At 32.7% G+C, this 19,431-nt stretch overlaps 2 protein-coding genes and 1 non-coding gene across 4 annotated transcripts in view; 1 reads left to right on the top strand and 2 right to left on the bottom strand.

Moving 5' to 3' along the window:
- Positions 1-19,431, bottom strand: part of LOC114743472 (polyubiquitin) — a 26,936-nt gene continuing 7,505 nt past the window's right edge. The window contains exons 3-5 of one of the 2 annotated variants that reach the window (XM_028931685.1): positions 5,630-5,640; positions 2,264-2,290; positions 1-1,581 (exon numbers count right to left, since the gene is read on the bottom strand). In XM_028931685.1, the coding sequence (XP_028787518.1) occupies positions 208-1,581 (1,374 nt within the window). In that variant the 5' untranslated portion in view covers positions 2,264-2,290; positions 5,630-5,640 and the 3' untranslated portion in view covers positions 1-207. Of the gene's footprint in view, positions 1,582-2,263; positions 2,291-5,629; positions 5,641-13,292; positions 13,298-19,431 lie in introns of those variants that run through there. The other variant, XM_028931686.1, reaches the window with a different exon arrangement.
- On the top strand, positions 7,140-7,213 carry TRNAV-CAC (transfer RNA valine (anticodon CAC)). Its single transcript has one exon. It is a non-coding gene; the product is annotated as a tRNA-Val (tRNA).
- LOC114743470 (uncharacterized) lies at positions 10,899-14,547 on the bottom strand. The gene is made up of 5 exons (XM_028931683.1): positions 14,527-14,547; positions 14,232-14,412; positions 13,496-13,606; positions 11,117-11,339; positions 10,899-10,992 (listed from the first exon to the last, which is right to left on the bottom strand). Exons 1-5 carry the CDS (start codon positions 14,545-14,547, stop codon positions 10,935-10,937), a joined length of 594 nt encoding a protein of 197 aa, XP_028787516.1. The 3' UTR covers positions 10,899-10,934.

The raw sequence follows: 19,431 nt of genomic DNA on the forward strand, positions 1-19,431 counted from the left end.
GATTACTCGGAAACACAATTATTATAAACCCGCATTAGCGGGAGACTAGTCATTAAGAGTACGAAATTTATACACACCGCTTAAAAACCATAACATAAATTTATTCAAGGGGCAAACCATGCACCCCGACACTTCAATTTCTCAATGAAAAACACAGACTCAACGCAACAGGAAAGGACCGACAGAGGCAACTCTTCCGCACAATCTTCAGTTACCACCACGAAGGCGAAGCACAAGGTGAAGGGTGGACTCCTTCTGAATGTTGTAATCAGCTAGGGTCCTTCCGTCTTCAAGCTGCTTCCCTGCAAAGATAAGCCTCTGCTGGTCTGGTGGAATCCCCTCCTTGTCCTGAATCTTGGCCTTGACATTGTCGATCGTGTCCGAACTCTCCACCTCCAACGTGATGGTCTTGCCAGTCAAGGTCTTCACAAAAATCTGCATGCCTCCTCTGAGGCGAAGGACAAGGTGAAGGGTGGATTCCTTCTGAATGTTGTAGTCTGCAAGTGTACGTCCATCTTCGAGCTGCTTTCCAGCAAAAATCAACCTCTGCTGGTCTGGTGGGATACCCTCCTTGTCTTGAATCTTGGCCTTAACATTATCAATGGTGTCCGAGCTCTCAACCTCAAGAGTAATGGTCTTTCCTGTAAGCGTCTTCACGAAAATCTGCATACCACCACGTAGACGCAAGACAAGGTGGAGGGTTGACTCCTTCTGGATGTTGTAATCAGCCAAGGTTCGACCGTCCTCAAGCTGCTTGCCAGCGAAGATCAGCCTCTGTTGGTCTGGTGGGATACCCTCCTTGTCTTGGATTTTGGCCTTGACGTTGTCGATGGTGTCTGAGCTCTCAACCTCCAAGGTGATGGTCTTCCCCGTGAGGGTCTTAACGAAGATCTGCATGCCACCACGGAGACGGAGGACGAGGTGGAGGGTGGATTCCTTTTGGATGTTGTAATCGGCGAGGGTACGGCCGTCCTCGAGCTGCTTTCCGGCGAAGATCAACCTCTGCTGGTCTGGGGGGATCCCCTCCTTGTCTTGGATCTTGGCCTTAACGTTGTCAATGGTGTCGGAGCTCTCAACCTCCAAGGTGATGGTCTTGCCGGTGAGAGTCTTGACAAAGATCTGCATACCACCACGGAGACGGAGGACAAGGTGGAGGGTGGATTCCTTTTGGATGTTGTAATCGGCCAGGGTGCGACCGTCCTCGAGCTGCTTTCCGGCGAAGATCAACCTCTGCTGGTCTGGGGGGATCCCCTCCTTGTCTTGGATCTTGGCCTTGACGTTGTCGATGGTGTCGGAGCTCTCAACCTCCAAGGTGATGGTCTTGCCGGTGAGAGTCTTAACAAAGATCTGCATGCCACCACGGAGACGGAGGACGAGGTGGAGGGTGGATTCCTTTTGGATGTTGTAGTCGGCAAGGGTGCGGCCGTCCTCGAGCTGCTTGCCGGCGAAGATCAGCCTCTGCTGGTCTGGGGGAATGCCCTCCTTGTCTTGGATCTTGGCCTTGACATTGTCGATGGTGTCAGAGCTCTCGACCTCGAGAGTGATGGTCTTGCCGGTGAGGGTCTTAACGAAGATTTGCATCTACAGAATTAAAAAACAAAACAGATTAGAACAGTCCTAACAAAAATCAAAAGAGCCTCAAACAAGATTATGAATTGATCAGATTCAAACAAAACAAACTCCGTCAACAAGTTCTTCTCTGTCTGTTTTTTTTTTTTTTTTGCCCAAACAAAACGGGGAAAACGATAAAGAAAAATCCCTAAAGATGATAGCTTCAGGAACAGATCTGAATGCCGCTTTCAGGCAATAGAATAATTTTAAGTCCAACAATCATGAAGAACTCGAACAAGAAGCCGCCTCATGATCAACTGAGGACTTTGAAAGCGAGACAGTAAACACATATAACCATCCTTTAGATCCGGGCACCTTTTACACGAATAAAGGACGCGAATCAACCACAGAATAATCGGCAAAACATCGAAACCGCGTTAACGCATTAATCCGCTTACGCCGAAAGTACTCCGCGGCAAATCCGAATCAAACTTGACTCGATTGATTCAAAATATCATATATAAAACGATCTCTCGTATATAAAAAACTAGGTCAACTAATTCAGAAGAAAAGACCAAAACGATCCAGATACACCACAGATTAAACAAACACAAGATAGTCCCAAACAACCGCGGGAACTGAAAATTAAAAAAAAAAAAAAAAAGGACCGAACTAAAGAACAACGGAAAAGAGAAGGAAACTCGAAGAATACCTTGAAGGAGTATAGAAGGCTTTCTCAGAGAAGAAACGTAAGAGAAGGAAATTGAAATGCAAAGATAGAAGGGGGCTTGAGCCTGCTTTTATAACAAAAGGAGGTGAACGACTTCGTTACGGCAACGGCGAGCGTGAACATTGGGCCAATCATATGATAACGCGTGCCAATGACGTGTCACAAGTGGCTGAAGACGCGGCAACGTTTTCGGAATCTATTCATTGCATTCTCCGCGGGGTTACCGTTGGGACGACGTTATCTTTAAGAGACGGAGACTCTTCTTTATCATGTGGGGCCCACGGGAAATGATATTTTAATAGCAAGCGGGCATTCCTGGGCCCACAGTCCATTATTGGATGGCCCAGTGGTAGTTGCACTTGCAGGTTGCTTCCCCGATTTTTCTGACCAATGAATTTGGGATTAAAAAAATACACGAGGGAATTTAGGAGCCCTAATCCTTAAAAAAGTATATAATAATGGCAGGATTTAATTATATATTAATGATGATGATTTCGTTGTTATCTTTTGGCCATAGATTTCATTATTAGTTTATAAAAATATTATTAAGTTCGTCCACCCACCCCGGATTATTTTTTAGGCCGACTCCTATTAAAGAATTAAAGAATCTTAGATAAAAGACGAAGATACAATTTTTAAAAGCAGAGGAAGGGAGAGAATGATTTCCACTTCTCCTTAATTGAAGAGAGATTTTGTAACTTAATTTTTTTATCCACAAGGAGTATGTTTAGGCCGAAATCCACACAAAAAATAATTAATAAAAATAAACATGTAAGATTTTGAATTCTTTTATTTGTTATTATGTCACTATTATTTAATGTAAATATGCTAATTAGAAAATAAATATTATGCAGTCACCCACATCCAATTAATCACTAGGACAAAATCCATTGGAATAAATGAGAATAGACCATAGCATATATTGAAAACTTAGAAAGCTATTAATTATGTGGGATTGCATGATAATTTTAAATTAGGTAAATTAATTTGGCAACAAGTGACAAATAAAAAAGACAAAAAATTGATTGAAATATTATATTTAAGAACAAAACTAAAGCATACGTTTGGTCATTTAACTGTATACAACATTTTAATTTGGTCCATTAACTTTAAAAAACATACATTTAGTCCCTTAATCTTAAAATTGTTAGGTTTAAATGATATTTTTTGTAATAATTACGGTTATTTTGAATATTAAACTTAATTTATTAGCATTTAAGAATGTTTTATCAAGATTTAAAATCTCAATATCATCATTTTTTATTAACAATTTTAGAGTTAAAGGATTAAAAGTATATTTTTTAAAGTTAATAAACCAAATTGAAACTCGCTATAAAATTAAGGAACTAAATGTATATTTTAGTCTAAAAACGTATCTAATTGTGTTAGACAATCCTAACTCATTAATAGAAAAAATATCTAAACATATCTTTCTAATTATGATATTGATGTACGTATTCAAATTCACTCCCAATATAATCTAACCAAATCTCTCATTTCATGATGCATTTATAAATATTCACCTTCACTTCCAATGAAATGGGTCCGATTCTAGCGATCATCAAAATCTAACTTAATCTCTCTAATTATGAGCATACTCTTTCTGGCAATCGCACATCTAGAAATGATTTGATAAATAATATCTAAACAAAATCAAATCCATTGAAATCACTTACTAAGGGGAAAAAATCATCCAATAAAAATTCACTGTGAGCCAAAGTCACTTGTCATCATCCATCTGGTATCAATTTTGTGGATCCCAATCTAAGAGCTACTTTGATATGAGATTATCCCATAAATTAATTTTTAATGCATTAAGTATTCTAGAATATCACACTATGAATTATTTTAAAATATCGAGTGTTACTAAAAAATATTTTGAGTGCTGGATATATTAAAAATTAGTGTAGGATACTAAATTTTATTGAAAAACACTTTATGATTTGAGATGTTAGATATTGGGTAGTAATAAAAAATATTTTAACGTGATAAATAGACTAAAAATTATTTTAAAATATGTTGTTAAAAAAATATTTCAAAATATTGAGTGGTATTAAAAAAAAACTTCAAAAAATTTTTAACAGAACAAAGGGTGACGGACGGACCGTTAAATATATGTGTGCGCCATAACTTGGTAATTAGAGTGTTAAATATAATTAAAAAAATAATATCAAAATATTAAATACATTAAGAAAATAACACTAAAATGTTAGGTGTATCGTCAAAAAAAATTGATAATAATAGAAAAATAATAATAACCTTTTTTGGCCAAAAAAATAATCATAACACCCAGACACCGACTCCATGTCCTGTATCTCCCGACGGTGACCCAGGACCACCCAGCCGTGTCCACCGTCCAAACGTATTGATAAGATGGAGAAGAACCAGCGGACAGTGAACCAAGGAAAAATTATAATCAAATGTGAAAAAAGAAAAATAATTATTACAAAAATTTAATAACAACTTGAACAGTTTTTAATAACAAGTTTTAAAATAAAAAATGATAATTTCTAAAACTCGTTTTGTTTTATTTTTTTAAGATTTCATTGTAATTCTCTTATGAATCAATAATCATTTCAAACTTAATGATCAAATCTACCGCAGCCGTCCAATTGACATCATTACCACACACTGGACGGTAGTAAACATTCATGGGTAAATTAGGGTGAGGTGGGAAATCTTTTTCTCCTCTTTTCTTCTTTTTTTTGGTTTTTTTTCTTGGCGCACCGTTATCTCCGCAGCTTCTAGCCCTACACTGAGCGTGTGGATGGGAACAAGTCATAATAATAAATCTATTTGGTAGGTTCTGCTTCGTGCACGCATCGTTTTAAAATAAGTATTACAATATGGTATTTAATATAAAAACTGATTTTAAATATAATATCTTAATTTATTTTATCTATTATGTTTATTTATTTTTTAAAGTAATTTTTATAGTGATTGTGCATGTTAAAAAATCTTTATAAAAAAATAATTTTAATATATATAATTAATAAGGATATAAAATGCTAATCATAATGCCCGAGCTGGAATTTTTTTTTTTGTTTGCTCTTGTTTTGTTTCTGTTGCTATTGGCCCTTGTATTGTTCTTTTTGGGACTGTGTTTCTTACTTTCTTTTTGGAATGAAATTTCTTGTTGAAAAGAAAAAGAAAAGTAATCTAAAAAAACACATCATATCTATTACAAACGACTGATATAATAAATTTTCTTAAATATATGTAAAAAAATTATTTAACTCTTATATTAAACATAAGATGATAATAAATATAATAATAATGCAAGAATGATTTAAGCTTAAAATATCTATATACATAGAATCAATCAGCCTTCCCCCCCCCCCCCGGTTTTTTTCCTTCTCGTTTTTGAAAGCCAAACTTAAATACAGAAAATGAAAACGTCACCGGCCGTCTGAAAGCCCAGAAAAATTCCCAGCAGACGACAAAAAAAAAAAATAATGCGCCTCCAAATACTGGGAGACAAAGAAAAAGTAAATTCATCTGGGTGTTTTAATTATTTAAATACCTTGTAGCTCTAGAAAAATTACATTTGGATAAACATTAAATACTCCTCCGGTCCTTATTATAAGACCCAATTTGACTTTTTATTTGGTCCTAATTATAAAACCCAATCCATTTTGTCTCTTATATTTATGCATTTTTTTCCAAGATAATCTTTCTAATAATGATAGTTTTTAGCCAATATACTTAATTAGCAAGGATATTTTAGGAATGACAACACTTATTTATTATAAATAACCAATTTAACTTACTTCCTTAATCTCCTCAAATAAGTCAATTGGGTCTTATAATTAGGACCGGAGGAGTAGTACTACTTCCGATCCTAATTATAACACCCAGTTGACTAATTTAAGGAGATTAAGAAAAGAAGTTAAGTTAGTTATTTGTAATAAATAGGTGTTGTCTTTACTAAAATATCCTTACTAATCAACTATATTGGGTAGGACTACAATTATTAAAAGGACTATCTTGGAAAAATATGCATAAATATGAGAGGCAAAGTGGATTGAGGTCTTATATTTAGGATCAAAATAAAAATCAAACAGGGTCTTATATTAAAGACTGTAGGTAGTATTTGAGTTGAATAAAAGTGACTTCGAAGCAGAAAAAATGTTCTTTTAATCATAACTCGTACTTCTCACTAATTTAAACTCATAATATCACGTTTAATAAATTTCTTTAAAACATGTTTAGGGTGTGTTTGTTGTGAAGGAAATAGAGGGAAAAGAAGGGGAGAAAAAATTTCAATAAACTCATTTTAAAAAAATTGAGAAGCGGAGTTAACCTTTTTTATTAATTTTAATTACTTTTTTATCTTATATTTTCTTTTTAGTAAAAAATTGAAGTCATTAAAATTTTTCCTCTTTTCCCTTTCTTTCTCTCCATTTTCCTCGTACCAAATAGAGCTCAGTATCATTTGAGTTATAAATTAAAGCCCTGATGAGTAAAATTGATTTCAATATCGTGATAATTTTTTATGGGGAAAAGATCATGATAATTTTACTTAGAGAGAGAGAGAGAGAGAGTCTATGCTTTAGGCATGATATGTATGTAAAATATTGCTAACTCAACAAACTTTTCATGCGACGAGGAAGATATGTTAAATATAAAAAAAAAAAAAAACCAATGAATTTTCGTAACTTGATGGTTATACTACCTTGGTCTATTTTCCCTTTTTTTCAATAACTTAATTAAATTCCTGGTCATTCAATAAACGTAGTTAAATTAATTAAAAAACAATAACTCGAACAGAATCGAGAAACTCAAACAACGGATGGGGGGAAAAAATGGCCGGATAATCTCGTATCTTATTTGGTTCGGAAGAATTTTTTACCAATGTGTCTGGGTGGTGTAGTTGGTTATCACGCTAGTCTCACACACTAGAGGTCCCCGGTTCGAACCCGGGCTCAGACAAGGGTCCATGTCATTTTTTTTTTATTTTTTTTTATTTTTGGGTTGACACTTTGGTGCTTCTCGAACATGCTTGAACCAGCCTGCCCCGTGGGGTTTTGTTATCTCAGGCTTTGCTCATCTTTACTGAAGCTGGGCTGACTAAGTTTTAGTCAACGTTGGTGGCTTGTTTCAAATACCTTTTTTGAAAAACAAATGAAAAAAGATACCATCATTAATCAACTGACAAACTGTCACTGTCACTTAATATGTGCCTCTGCATGTTTCTAATAACCAAGTTTCCAGCATAATTCTAGACCATTTATGATGCCCTCAATTTGATTAATTAAGAGAGGTGTAAGTGGGCTAATTACACGATTAATTAGATAACAAAACCACCAGGTTCTAATAGAGTTTTTATAACGAAAGCTTGGTTATGATGATTCGTGTCTTTGAGCGATCAAGGCTTTATGGCCATGAATCCATGGGATAACAAAACCACCAAGTTCCCAATTAGTTTTGGGAGGTATTCCGATAGAAAGATTTCAAAAGTCATTTTATGGTATACAAAGTAAATATATGAAAGAGTTTATCTCGATTTGTGAAAAAATACTTTTTAGAAATACTTTTCATGCTATCTAAACACCTTTTTAATAGAGTTTCATCATGGCTGGAAAATGTTTCTTTCTAAGAAAAATAATGGACAGTCTTTGAGCAATCAAAGTTTAGGACAGTTTTCCTTCCGTTCATTTTCTGGCCCAACGCCTTGCAGAAAGGTGGCAATGCAAAGATTCGTAACTAATCATTTTGCCCATTAGTAGTTTTTCCAAAAGGAGTGAGGTGATTTTTCCATAAGAGAGCGTTGGCCCATACCCATATTTCTGAGCCGTGGTCCAAAAACCTTGTGATGGCGATGAGCTAAACGCAAATTATGGTTATTTCAGTTGTTGATTTGCCCATAGACATTCACATTTATTTTGTTACATATATTTTTTTATATAATTTAACTAAATAGATTGGATGGCTTATTTTAGTGTGCTAAGGGGTCATAGGCACAAAACCCCCCTAGCCACCTTATTTATAAAAAAAAAAATTGACCAAAGGAGCTCAGTGACTAGCCACCAATGGCTAAAGGTCTGGCGGGTTGGAGCTCTAGCCGGCCGGCTAGCCATCGGAGTTCTGGCAAGGTTCATCTTTTTGGGGAAAAAGCATAATGTAAGGGTATAATTATATTTTCACCTATGACATTTAATTTTATTTTGGCCAAAAGTGTTGAAATGAAGTTTCAGAATCTTATGAGGCCGTTGAAAATTAAATCTTTTTAGAGGAGGCCAACGAAAATTTTCCATTTTTATTTTACTTTGGCGTACTGTAGTTTGACCAAAATGTTCACCATTAATTTTAATCAATGGTTTGCGAAGTGCCATGTAATGTCAGTCTGTTATTAAATTCACCACAACTTGTTTCGTAATTAAAAATCAAATTAAAGTACCTAATAGAATGCAACACACACACCATAGATAAATTATAATAGGGATAAAATGCTTAAATATCTAAAAAACATTCACAGAGGAGCGCCCAACAATTGAAGTTTTGTTGCTCTTATATGCCTTAAGAATTTATTTTTGTAGTATTTCTGTCATGAACCGTTATTTGTTATTAAATTTGATCATAAAAACACCAATTAAACTATTAATTAGTGTTTTTAATGATCAAATTTAATCATGATAGAAATGCTGTGAAAATAAATTTCAAGACATAGAGGGGGGAAAAAACAATTATAGGAGCTGGATACTCTTTTAAGGATATTTTCGGAATATTTAAACACCTTATCTTATTATAATTTAACCACTTACTTTGAACAAATTTGAACAGGTATATAATTTTCTTTCTATTCGAGCCCCCTCTTGTTTCAATGAGCCCAAAACATGACGCTTTTCCAACAAAAATTTAGAACATTAGTTTAGATGGAGGTGCCCACCCTACGTAATAGTGTAAGCTGGCAAAATAGTAGCACTTGTGTGGAGATCAAAACATGTGTCTGTAAGTGAGACTTTTTATAAATCTTTATTAAACATATTCATATAAACAACACAGCTACTAGTAAAAGTATTGAATAAGGAGAATTATCATGATCCAATCCAAAAATTTAATTATCAAGAAATCCTAATAATAAGTAATCAGCATAAACCTATTATCATTTCCTACCCTAAAATTTGTCTTTGCATTCTTTAGTTGTCAATGAATTTTAGAGCAATCAAATTCCTTCCTTATGACCTAATTGTAATTCTTTGTATTAAATATTGATATACTCATTCCATAAGATTATTATACTGTCCTTTTAGAAATTTAAATTAAGTCAATTGTTATAACGTGAAACGCTACTTTCGATCCTCAATATAAAAGATAAATAAACAATTTAGGAATATTAAAAAAATAATTAAATTTGTTATTTATAATAATATATGTTGACTTCACTAAACTACTATATTTAATCATGTTTATTAGAACTCTTCATTCGTGAGTATCTCTTAAAATTAATAAGAGATATTTTGAGAGGGAAAATTATAAATTTAAGAGATAAAATAAACCGAAGATTTTATATTTAACACCAAATCAGATCCCAGGCAAATTTTTATATTAAGGAGGAAGGTAGTACTATTGTATTAGATTTGAAACGCAGTAAGGTATAGGAAGAAATCCAAAACAAAACTGCGGGTTTCAATCACAGAACACAGCTTTACATTGGAAATGTGTATATGAAAAATTAATTAACCTAAATCCTTGAAAACCTAGTCTACTCCGAAAGGGTTCCAAACACAGTAACACTCGATGTCTAGAGAAAGCACTCATGGACTTAGCTGCACCATTTTTAGCAGAAAGTAATGGAAGCTTTAAACCACGCATGCATTTTTGCCTATTGTCTACGCAATATATCACTTTTTACACTATATATATATATATAGCTCTCTCATGATTCTGGTTCTTCTTTTCCCACATGAATGGCACTTACACTATATTTTCATTATAACTTCATTTGGCCTAAAACCTCCATATATCAGCAAAGCGTTCTATACAAAGACAATGATTTACAGAGGCCATGGAAGGTAAGGTCCAACTTATAGGAGAGACCTACAACAAACATCTACATATGAATGGAAAAAAGATGACATGGAAGAGAATCACTTTAAGGATATTGATTTTTATGTAAGAAATGGATGGGAAGGCTTATATGCGACTAGGCTATAAGGCCATTGGCATAATCTTTTCCTATTTTTAATGAAATATTAGATGAGGAGATGAGGTGAATCTTAGCTCAGCATGTTGCTCTAAATTGTAAGTTCTAACTTCCTCATTTCAGAGAATTTTTCAAAACCTATGGGTTAACTTCATTTAATTATTTTTGATGTCACAAAAGCACTTGTTGTTGACTTTTGAAATTACAATTTGGTTGCATATAATATAATAATTAGATCAGAAAAATTAATCGGCGTTGATCATAGTGAAAATTAAAGGGCTTTTACTACATAAAAAATATAAATAATTAGATCAGAAAAAGAGAAAATATTAGACAAGTTTGTAAAAAAGTTAAATAATGGATCTTGACACCAGCTTTAACACGTCCCTACTCAAAATATCAAAATAATTACAAGAATGTTAGCAATAACCCAACCGTTGTAAGTTGGAATATAAGAAGCAGCACCTCAAGTTGAAGAAGCTCCATAGCATAATTAAGCATATAATCTCAGTCATAGCTCACCATGAAGGTTAAGTATATCAGCAAAATTGATCCGATGCTTGACCTATTAATTCCAGAAATTAAGTTAAACACGCAGAATAATTAACATTAATAACGACTCAATTGATTAATTAATTATTAATTATTGATCACGGGTATTAAAACTTACAAAAGGTATTGAAACTTACAAAGTGGCAAAGAAAAGAAGAACCTTCTTGGGATCAAGGCCCCAGTTGGAAGAGCGTTTGAAACTGTTTCTGCGATCCATGCTTTTGCTTTTGGCTTCACCCATCATGGCGGTGGCCGTCATTACCGTAATCTGATGATGAAACCGTGGGCTGCCGTAATTATTGGCCGACCCCACCACCGGAGCCACCATCTTTTCCGGCGTGCCGGCCACATTAGAACACCCTATACCACAAACATTTACAAGCCGATACATATCAATAAACTATTCCAAACTGTCGCCAAAGTAATTCATTTATGCTCGTGGATGATCATATTCCAATGTCAGACAGCTAAACTGTTCTGTATAAATGATACATTCAAATGGTAGGTTCCTTCCTTAAGTTCAAGTGTCTGGGTTCTCTATTTTTCAACCCCAGACTAACTAACTTCAACCACCTGCCTCTCACCTGGCCCTGGCCTTATAGGTTTCCTTCCTTCTCCAAGCTACCTTCCATTTTACTCTTGAATTTCAAATACTAACATTAACAACAATAATATACTCCTTCTCATCAATAATACAAAGGCAACTAAACTAATTTAAGTAGATTAAAAAATTCAATTATATTTGTTAATTATAATAAATGTGACCTGATCTCTTTAAAATATCTACATGTAACATTAGACTATATATCTATATATAAATTAAAAAAATTAGTCCCAAAAAAATAATGGGATAAATTGCTTAAATCTCCTGAAAGTATTTATGAAGGAATGTCAGACATTTAGGATTTTTTTTTTACTCTTATATATTCTAAAAATCTTATTTCCCAGCATTTTTATTTTAAACCATTATCCCTATTAAGTTTGACCACTAAAAATACCAGTCAAACTACATAATTTAATAGTCAACTTATTAGCAGAGAACTACTAGAGTATTTATGCTAAAAATATAAACTTTTAAGACAAATAAGAGCGAGAAAAACCTATAGGTCTTGAATGCGCCTTCGTGATACTTTAATTATAGGGTTAAGGTGCACCCAACACCCCCAAGTATTTTGCCAGGTGCACCCAGTGGCCTAAAGTAATTTATGGTGCAATTTTACCCTCAAAGTAATTAAAATGGTGCACCGGTATCCCATGCTAATAGTTCTGTTAGTTTGACCGTTAAATTGATGAGTCAGCACAAGTTTGACCAGAAAATTTGACGTGGCATGTCTAATAAACAGGTGATGTGGAAATTTTTTCGGGGTTAAGGTGCATCCAGCACCCCCAAGTATTTTTCCAGGTGCACCCAGTGGCCTAAAGTAATTTATAGTGCAATTTTGCCCTCAAAGTAATTAAAATGGTGCACCGGTAATCTATGCTAATAGATCTCTTACTTTGACTGTGAAATTGATGAGTCAGCACAAGTTTGACCAAAATAATCTGACCTGGCATGTCTAATAAACAGGTGATGTGGAATTTTTTTCGTCTGCCACTACTTTGTTTTCTCTGTTCAGTAAATGCTCTCTTTGGCTCTTGGAATTTTTTTTAGAGTAAGAAATTTTTTCAGAGATACTCCTCTAGTCCTATTTATAGGGTAGAGAGAAAAGATATTTTTTGGTCCTATTTATAAGGCACTGAGAGAAATTTTTTGTATGGATGTACAAATTTACCCCTCATTTATTATTGTATTGACTTTGTTTATATGAGGTATAATGTATATTAAATAGGGATAAAGTTGTAAAGTTATTAAAATTTAAATGAGAGTTAATGAAATTTAGGGTTTTTCTTGGTCTGTGTGAAACATGCTGGAAGTGTCTTATAAATAAGACCAGAGGAGTAATATTCAGACAAAACAATAGAATTAACAAGAAAAGTCATGTCACCTGCTAATGAGACATGCTGGGTCAGATTATTTTAGTCAAACTTGTGCTAACTCATCAATTTCACAGTCAAAGTAACAGATCTGTTAGCATGGGATATCGGTGCACCATTTTAATTACCTTGAGGGCAAAATTGCACCATAAATTACTTTAGGCCATTGGGTGCACCTGAAAAAATACTTGGGGGTGCTGGATGCACCTTAACCTCGAAAAAATTTCCACATCACCTGCTTATTGGACATGCCATGTCAAATTTTCTGATCAAACTTGTGCTGACTCATCAATTTAACGGTTAAACTAACAGATCTGTTAGCATGGGATACCAGTGTACCATTTTAATTACTTTGAGGGCAAACTTGCACTATAAATTACTTTAGGCCACTGGGTGCACCTGGCAAAATACTTGGGGGTGTTGGGTGTACCTTAACCCTTAATTATATTTAAGCACCTTATCTCAAAAATAATAAATATAAGACACGGAATAAATTTAAAACTTCAATTAGCTCCTATGAGTTTGCATAAGCAAAATCGAACCTTTGGGTGATGAAGAGCATGCAGAAGGGACAGCATCCCAATCAAGAAGCGCAGCAGCTGGGACATTAACCTTCTTGTCGCTCCACCCTTTCCTCGAAACACTCCTTGCAACTGATTTCATTGTAAATAACCCAAATTTATTCTGAATTACAATGATTACCACAAATATATTACTCCCTCCGTTCCTTATTATAAGAGACAAATAACCGAAGTACGTTGATCAAAAAAACAGTTAAAATTAGTTAAGAACAATTAATGTGTAGAAAGTATAATTTTTTTTCCAAAAATACCCTCATTAATAAGGAGAGAGAACAATTAAATTATTAAAAGAAAGAGAAGTGGGAGGGAGAGAGAGTGTGAGTTGGAGATAATAAATATGGGTAAAATAGTAAATCAACACAAAAAAGTAGAGACAACTTGTAAGTGTCTCTTATATATAGGAACATGCCATAAGCATCAAATGTCTCTTATAATAAGGAACGGAGGGAGTATTATACTTGAAATATGATACTATGAATAATTAAGTAGGCCCAGTTCCTAATGGAATACTCCACATCAATTCATTCATGCTCTGAAATCTCTATGTGCAGTATGTGTTTAATAAATGCCATTGAAGTGACGCTGAAGCTTCAAGTTTGCAGTAATAAATGCTACTAATAATAGAACTGACGAGGTTTGCCTCACTGTAACACAACAGAATTCTGTTTGAACATCTGTCAAAAACAAAAATAATCACAGAACTTTGGCTTCTGAGAAATCAAAGAGGAAGAACTCACTGTGATTCTGGGATTTGAATTACTATCTTTGTTGGTGTTGGCAGAAGAAAATGCTTCCATATCTATCACGAAGCTGTCGCTGTCTAAAATCGATATTTTTGGTTCTGATTCATCAAATGGTTCAGATCCAGAATTCATGTTCTGGAAAACAAATCAAAGGAAAGATTGGATGAGAAGAGTGGAAGAAGAAGAAGAAGCTAAACCACCCAGAATAAGAAAGAATAAAAATAACAAACCCAGAAATGGAATTCTTACCAATACTGGAATTCCAGCCATTTAGAAAGGAGATGAGTCTTTGGAGGGTTTAGTGCCAATGTCGTTGCGTACCGAATGGGGCAGAGACTACCCACCACCTGATTAGACCCCACCCGAAAGGTCAAAGCTTTGTGAAAATTCAGGCAAAAAAAGAAAGACAGAAATTAACATAGGAATAAACAAACACTAGAATCAAAGTGGAACATGGAATATAAAACTGAAAATGGGCTTACAGAGGATAATCTCTCTGCTTCGTCTGCTTCGTTGCTCTCTCTGAGTCTTCAAATCAGAAGAAACAAAGAGAGGAGAGGGAAATATGGAAGGTAGGCAAAGAGAGGGCAAAGCATCATCATGTGAGGTTCACAAAGAAACAAAAAGATCTGCGGCACAAGGTTGGAAGTTTCAGATGCTGATGATGGCTTTCCCTTTTATATGATTTTTTTAGATATGTTTTCAGCCCTGTGCTCAAGAAAATCCAGCTATTATATTGACCTTAACCACCCCCCCCTCTCTCTCTCTCTCTCTCTCGATAAGATACCCATATATTCGGCAAAAATATATACCCATATATCGTAGGAAGTTTGAAGCTTATGTAATAATTAAGCAATAATCTCCTTAATCTTGATATAAAATGTAATTAACTAATTTGAATAAATTAAGGATGTTAGTTGAATTAGCTAACATAACCATCTTTCTTAATTCTTTCTCTCCATTTTTCTACTTGATTACTGTTGGGAGAATATCAATAAGATTAATTGAAAAAAAATTGATAAACATATGAAATATGTTTTATATATATAGGACCAACAGCAATTTCTCAATTAGATCTCATGTTAAGAACAGGAAGATTACCTGCTATATTTAATGTAAAAATTAGATAATATATTTGAGAATATTAAAAAAAATTAGTTATATTGGTTATTTATTACTAATATGGGTTAGTATATCTAAACTATTCTCTTTAATCATGTACAATAGAATAATATCCTTTGATGAGAATCTCCTATAACTAACATAGATATTTTGGAAAAGAAAGAAAGAAAGAAAGATAGTAAATTAAGATCTTATATTTAGAATCAAATTTAGCCATCAACTAATTTTTATAATATTAAGAACCATAGGTAGTACTCCTCTGGTCCTTATTATAAGACCCCATTTGACTTTTTATTTGGTCCTAATTATAAGATCCCAATCCATTTTGTCTCTTATATTTATGCATTTTTTTCCAAGATAATCCTTCTAATAATGATAGTTTTAGCCAATATACTTAATTAGCAAGGATATTTTAGGAATGACAACACTTATTTATTATAAATAACCAACTTAACTTACTTCCTTAATCTCCTCAAATAAGTCAATTGGGTCTTATAATTAGGACCGGAGGAGTATTATTGTTTGGCTCTTCATATTTCTTTTGACTCGTGCTGTGTGGATATAATTTTTTATTTTTAAAAAATTTACAATATACTCTCTTAAATTTTTATATTTCTACGAAAATAGCTCGCTCGTTATTGATTTGCTATTTATTGATTTATATATATAACCTTAAATAAAGCTTAAGGATTCCTTTTTATTAATAATATATTATGCTCCGTTAATGAAGTAACGAAATAACTCAAAATGATAAGTTATCTTCATAAAAACGTTTGGCAGAATTATTTGTAAAGTTTTTTTTCTTTGCCATAATATTTGTTAAGTTTTTAAAATTAATGAGAATCTCCTAAAAAATATAGTTTTATCTAATTTAGAGGTGTTTGGATAGAAACTAAATTATGATTTTTATCTTGATTTGGATGAAAATATTTTAAAATGCTTTTAGGATATTACAAAGGGAAAATTTCAAATAAACAATTTTAAAATATGAACATCCCATATCAGTGACTCCAGTTCCACTTATCCCAAATCAGTATCCAGATATCAAATTGGGATTTTTGAATGTTGTTGAATTACTATAGTGTCCTCTCTGATTCTTCCTTCTATTCTCTCTTTTCATCGCCCGCTCTATTTCTCTCTCCCACAAGCATCCCATGCCACTGCTACTGGTAATGGACCAAAAGTCCAAGTATCACAATAATGGATGGGGAATCTACCTGGCTTTCTACCATCCGAAATAGAGGAGCGACTCTATTAATTCATTTTAACAATTTTTATAATTGGAAAAAGTGTTTATCAGCTGCAAGATTGTGATGGTGAGTAAATAATGGGATGCAGTGAATTGTTATACAGCATTGTAAACAAGCAAAAGTTGTAAATAGCTTTGAAGGAATGGTCTCATTCATTTATTTTTTCTAGATGAAACAAGGGATCCCTAGGTCATATTGGACTCGAGACTAATTCCTTTCAGGTTTAGAGCGGTTAAGGAATAGTCCTTCAAACAAATACGCTTCTGAGATTTAAACTTGTGCTCTCTTCCTTACAAGGGTGAGGCCGTTACCACCTCAACCAACAACTTGTTGGTATTTTAATTAGTCGTGTTGACAATTTTTCTAACTAGATTAACATTACTTTTATATGTATTGACAATAAATAATAAGGAAAATTCATTACAACTTTGTTAGTTACATTAACAATACTTTTCTATTTATTGACAATTTTTCTAACTAGATTAACACTACTTTTATAAGTAATTAGAAAAATTTATTACAAGGCAAACCAATTGGCATAATTAGGCATATCACATGCTGGCGCTGCTAACTAGTTATGGCCATCGAGAGCTCTTCCAAATAGATTGACAATAATTTTATATATATTGACAACAAGTAATCAGTGAACTTCATTACATAACAAACCAATTAGAAAACTTAGTCAAATCCCATGCTACCCTCTTGTTTGATGTATTGACAACTCTTTCATATCAATTAACAACATTTTTATATAAATAAATTACACTAACTTGCTTTCTGTATTGTTTTTCTTTTTGTCAATTTATGAGGGCAAACTTGTCTTTTGGCTACATTTGGAAATGTCAAATTAGTACTCCTGTTCTGATTTGGGTTTTTACTTTTCACTGGTACTGATATGATATTTAGTATATTTAATGGTATTTTTATACCTTTTTCCTATTGCAAACACCCATTTAGTCATTTTATATGAAGAATCTTATAATTTATCGCTGCTATTTTAGCTTATTCTTTGAATTGCGCATTCAAGTAAATAAGTCTCAATAACAAAACAAGAGAAATCCTTTTTTCACAAAAAGAAAAGAAAGTTCAATTCGTGTGGAAAAGCAACCATAGAATATACTCTTTGGATTGTTAATCTAAGACCTAATTAACTACTCTCAGTAGATTAAAGATGTTAGTTAATTAAATTAGTTAATGTAATATATTTTTTTTTATAAAAGACCCTAATCATACTACTTAATTTGCTTTTTCCTTCTCTGACTTGATTATTATTGAAGGAATATCAATGGGGTTAATTTGAAAAAAATTGATAAACACTTGAAATAGGTTTTACATATAAGATCAGCATAAACTCTCAAATTAGATTTTATATTAAAAACAGAAGGAGTATATATATATATCACCAATAAATACTATGACAATACAAATGAAATAGTTCAGTATATATAATATATTTCATGAATTTATAAGGTTACCGTAGGTTTCATATATTGATTATTTCCATACAAAAATGTAGTTTGCTGATCAGAAGATTGTTGAATGAACTGCTCTTTTACATGGTAGATTTTTGTGGGTTCATGATCATCGTCCAAATTCAATGTCCATTATATATTTGGAACTGATCTCGATAGAACAATTAATCTGAATTGTATGCTTTTTTAAATTGGATTGATCGGCAATTAATTTGAAAATATATGACTTATTGAATATATATTTATTTCTCAAATAAACTTCAAAGTGACATAAATATTTTCAATAGTAAATTAAATTAGCAGAATATTAGAAAAAACTTACTTGAATTTTCGGAGGTTTTAGGCAAGGTCTGATATATATATTTATATATTTATATATGTCTAATTTTTAGAATCCTCAAACTCAAATGCACGATCTGGAATCTATGAAAAAGACAAGATAGGTTATCAGTAACTTCCCTTTTCAAAATTTAAATCTTACTTGAATTTAACATAATATCGATATCAATTATTTAAAAATAATTCATAATAAGTATCTTAAATTTAAATTTTAGATTTTTCGTTTGATTTTATATTTCATCTACATTCAGCTATCGTTTTGATTACTTCCTGTTTACAAAAGAGTCATACGGATATCTTAGACTGAAAATATAAACAAATATAATTATTATGTGTTTGTGGAAAAAAAAAAGCATAAATAAGAGTAATAAGAAAATAAATATAGATTATCCATATATGTAAAATCATGCCACTAGTTACGGGCACAAATGATAGCCTAAATACTAGTCGGAAGAAGGGAATTTATATACTTCCTTCGATGCATCAAACAATGTTAAAAGCTAATCATTAAATATGGTAGTGATTAAAATCTCAGTAAAAAAAACCGGACCAAATTAGTTGGTTCACTAGTTTGGTTTTGTCATTAAATTGGTATTGAACCTACAAAAATTGGTATGAACCTGTGATGAATATCTTACTCACTGTAAATTTAAATGAATTTTAATGATAATTTTAATATCAATAATTATTAATTTAGTTATGGATAAATGTTAAAGATCAAAGTTTTCAATGTTGTTGTACTTTATTATTATTACAGTCAAATTATTATTATATTTCTTTGTATTTTTTATTAGTGATTTTATTAGTGATTATTAATGTTATTATATTTTGTTATTTTTAATTAAATTATATTATTTTGATATGACCAGTTTGACTCCTAACTGATTCTAGTCTGACCAATTAACCCTTAAATACCTCAATCGGTTTAGTATTTAGTCTGATTTTTTATTCATCAATTAAAATAGTAATAA

Source organism: Neltuma alba, unplaced genomic scaffold (assembly GCF_004799145.2).
Source record: "Neltuma alba isolate B1F8T4 unplaced genomic scaffold, ASM479914v2 tig00004037_pilon, whole genome shotgun sequence".
NCBI lineage: Eukaryota > Viridiplantae > Streptophyta > Magnoliopsida > Fabales > Fabaceae > Neltuma > Neltuma alba.

Excerpts from the sequence above, each read along its gene's own strand:
- LOC114743470 (XM_028931683.1), bottom strand. The coding sequence starts at position 14,547 with ATGGCTGGAATTCCAGTATTG. Across the intron at positions 13,607-14,231 it reads TTCTCAGAAGCCAAAGTTCT|TTGCAAGGAGTGTTTCGAGG; the intron begins GTGATTATTTTT and ends CAATGAAATCAG. Across the intron at positions 10,993-11,116 it reads CTTCTTTTCTTTGCCACTTT|GTCAAGCATCGGATCAATTT; the intron begins GTAAGTTTCAAT and ends TGGAATTAATAG.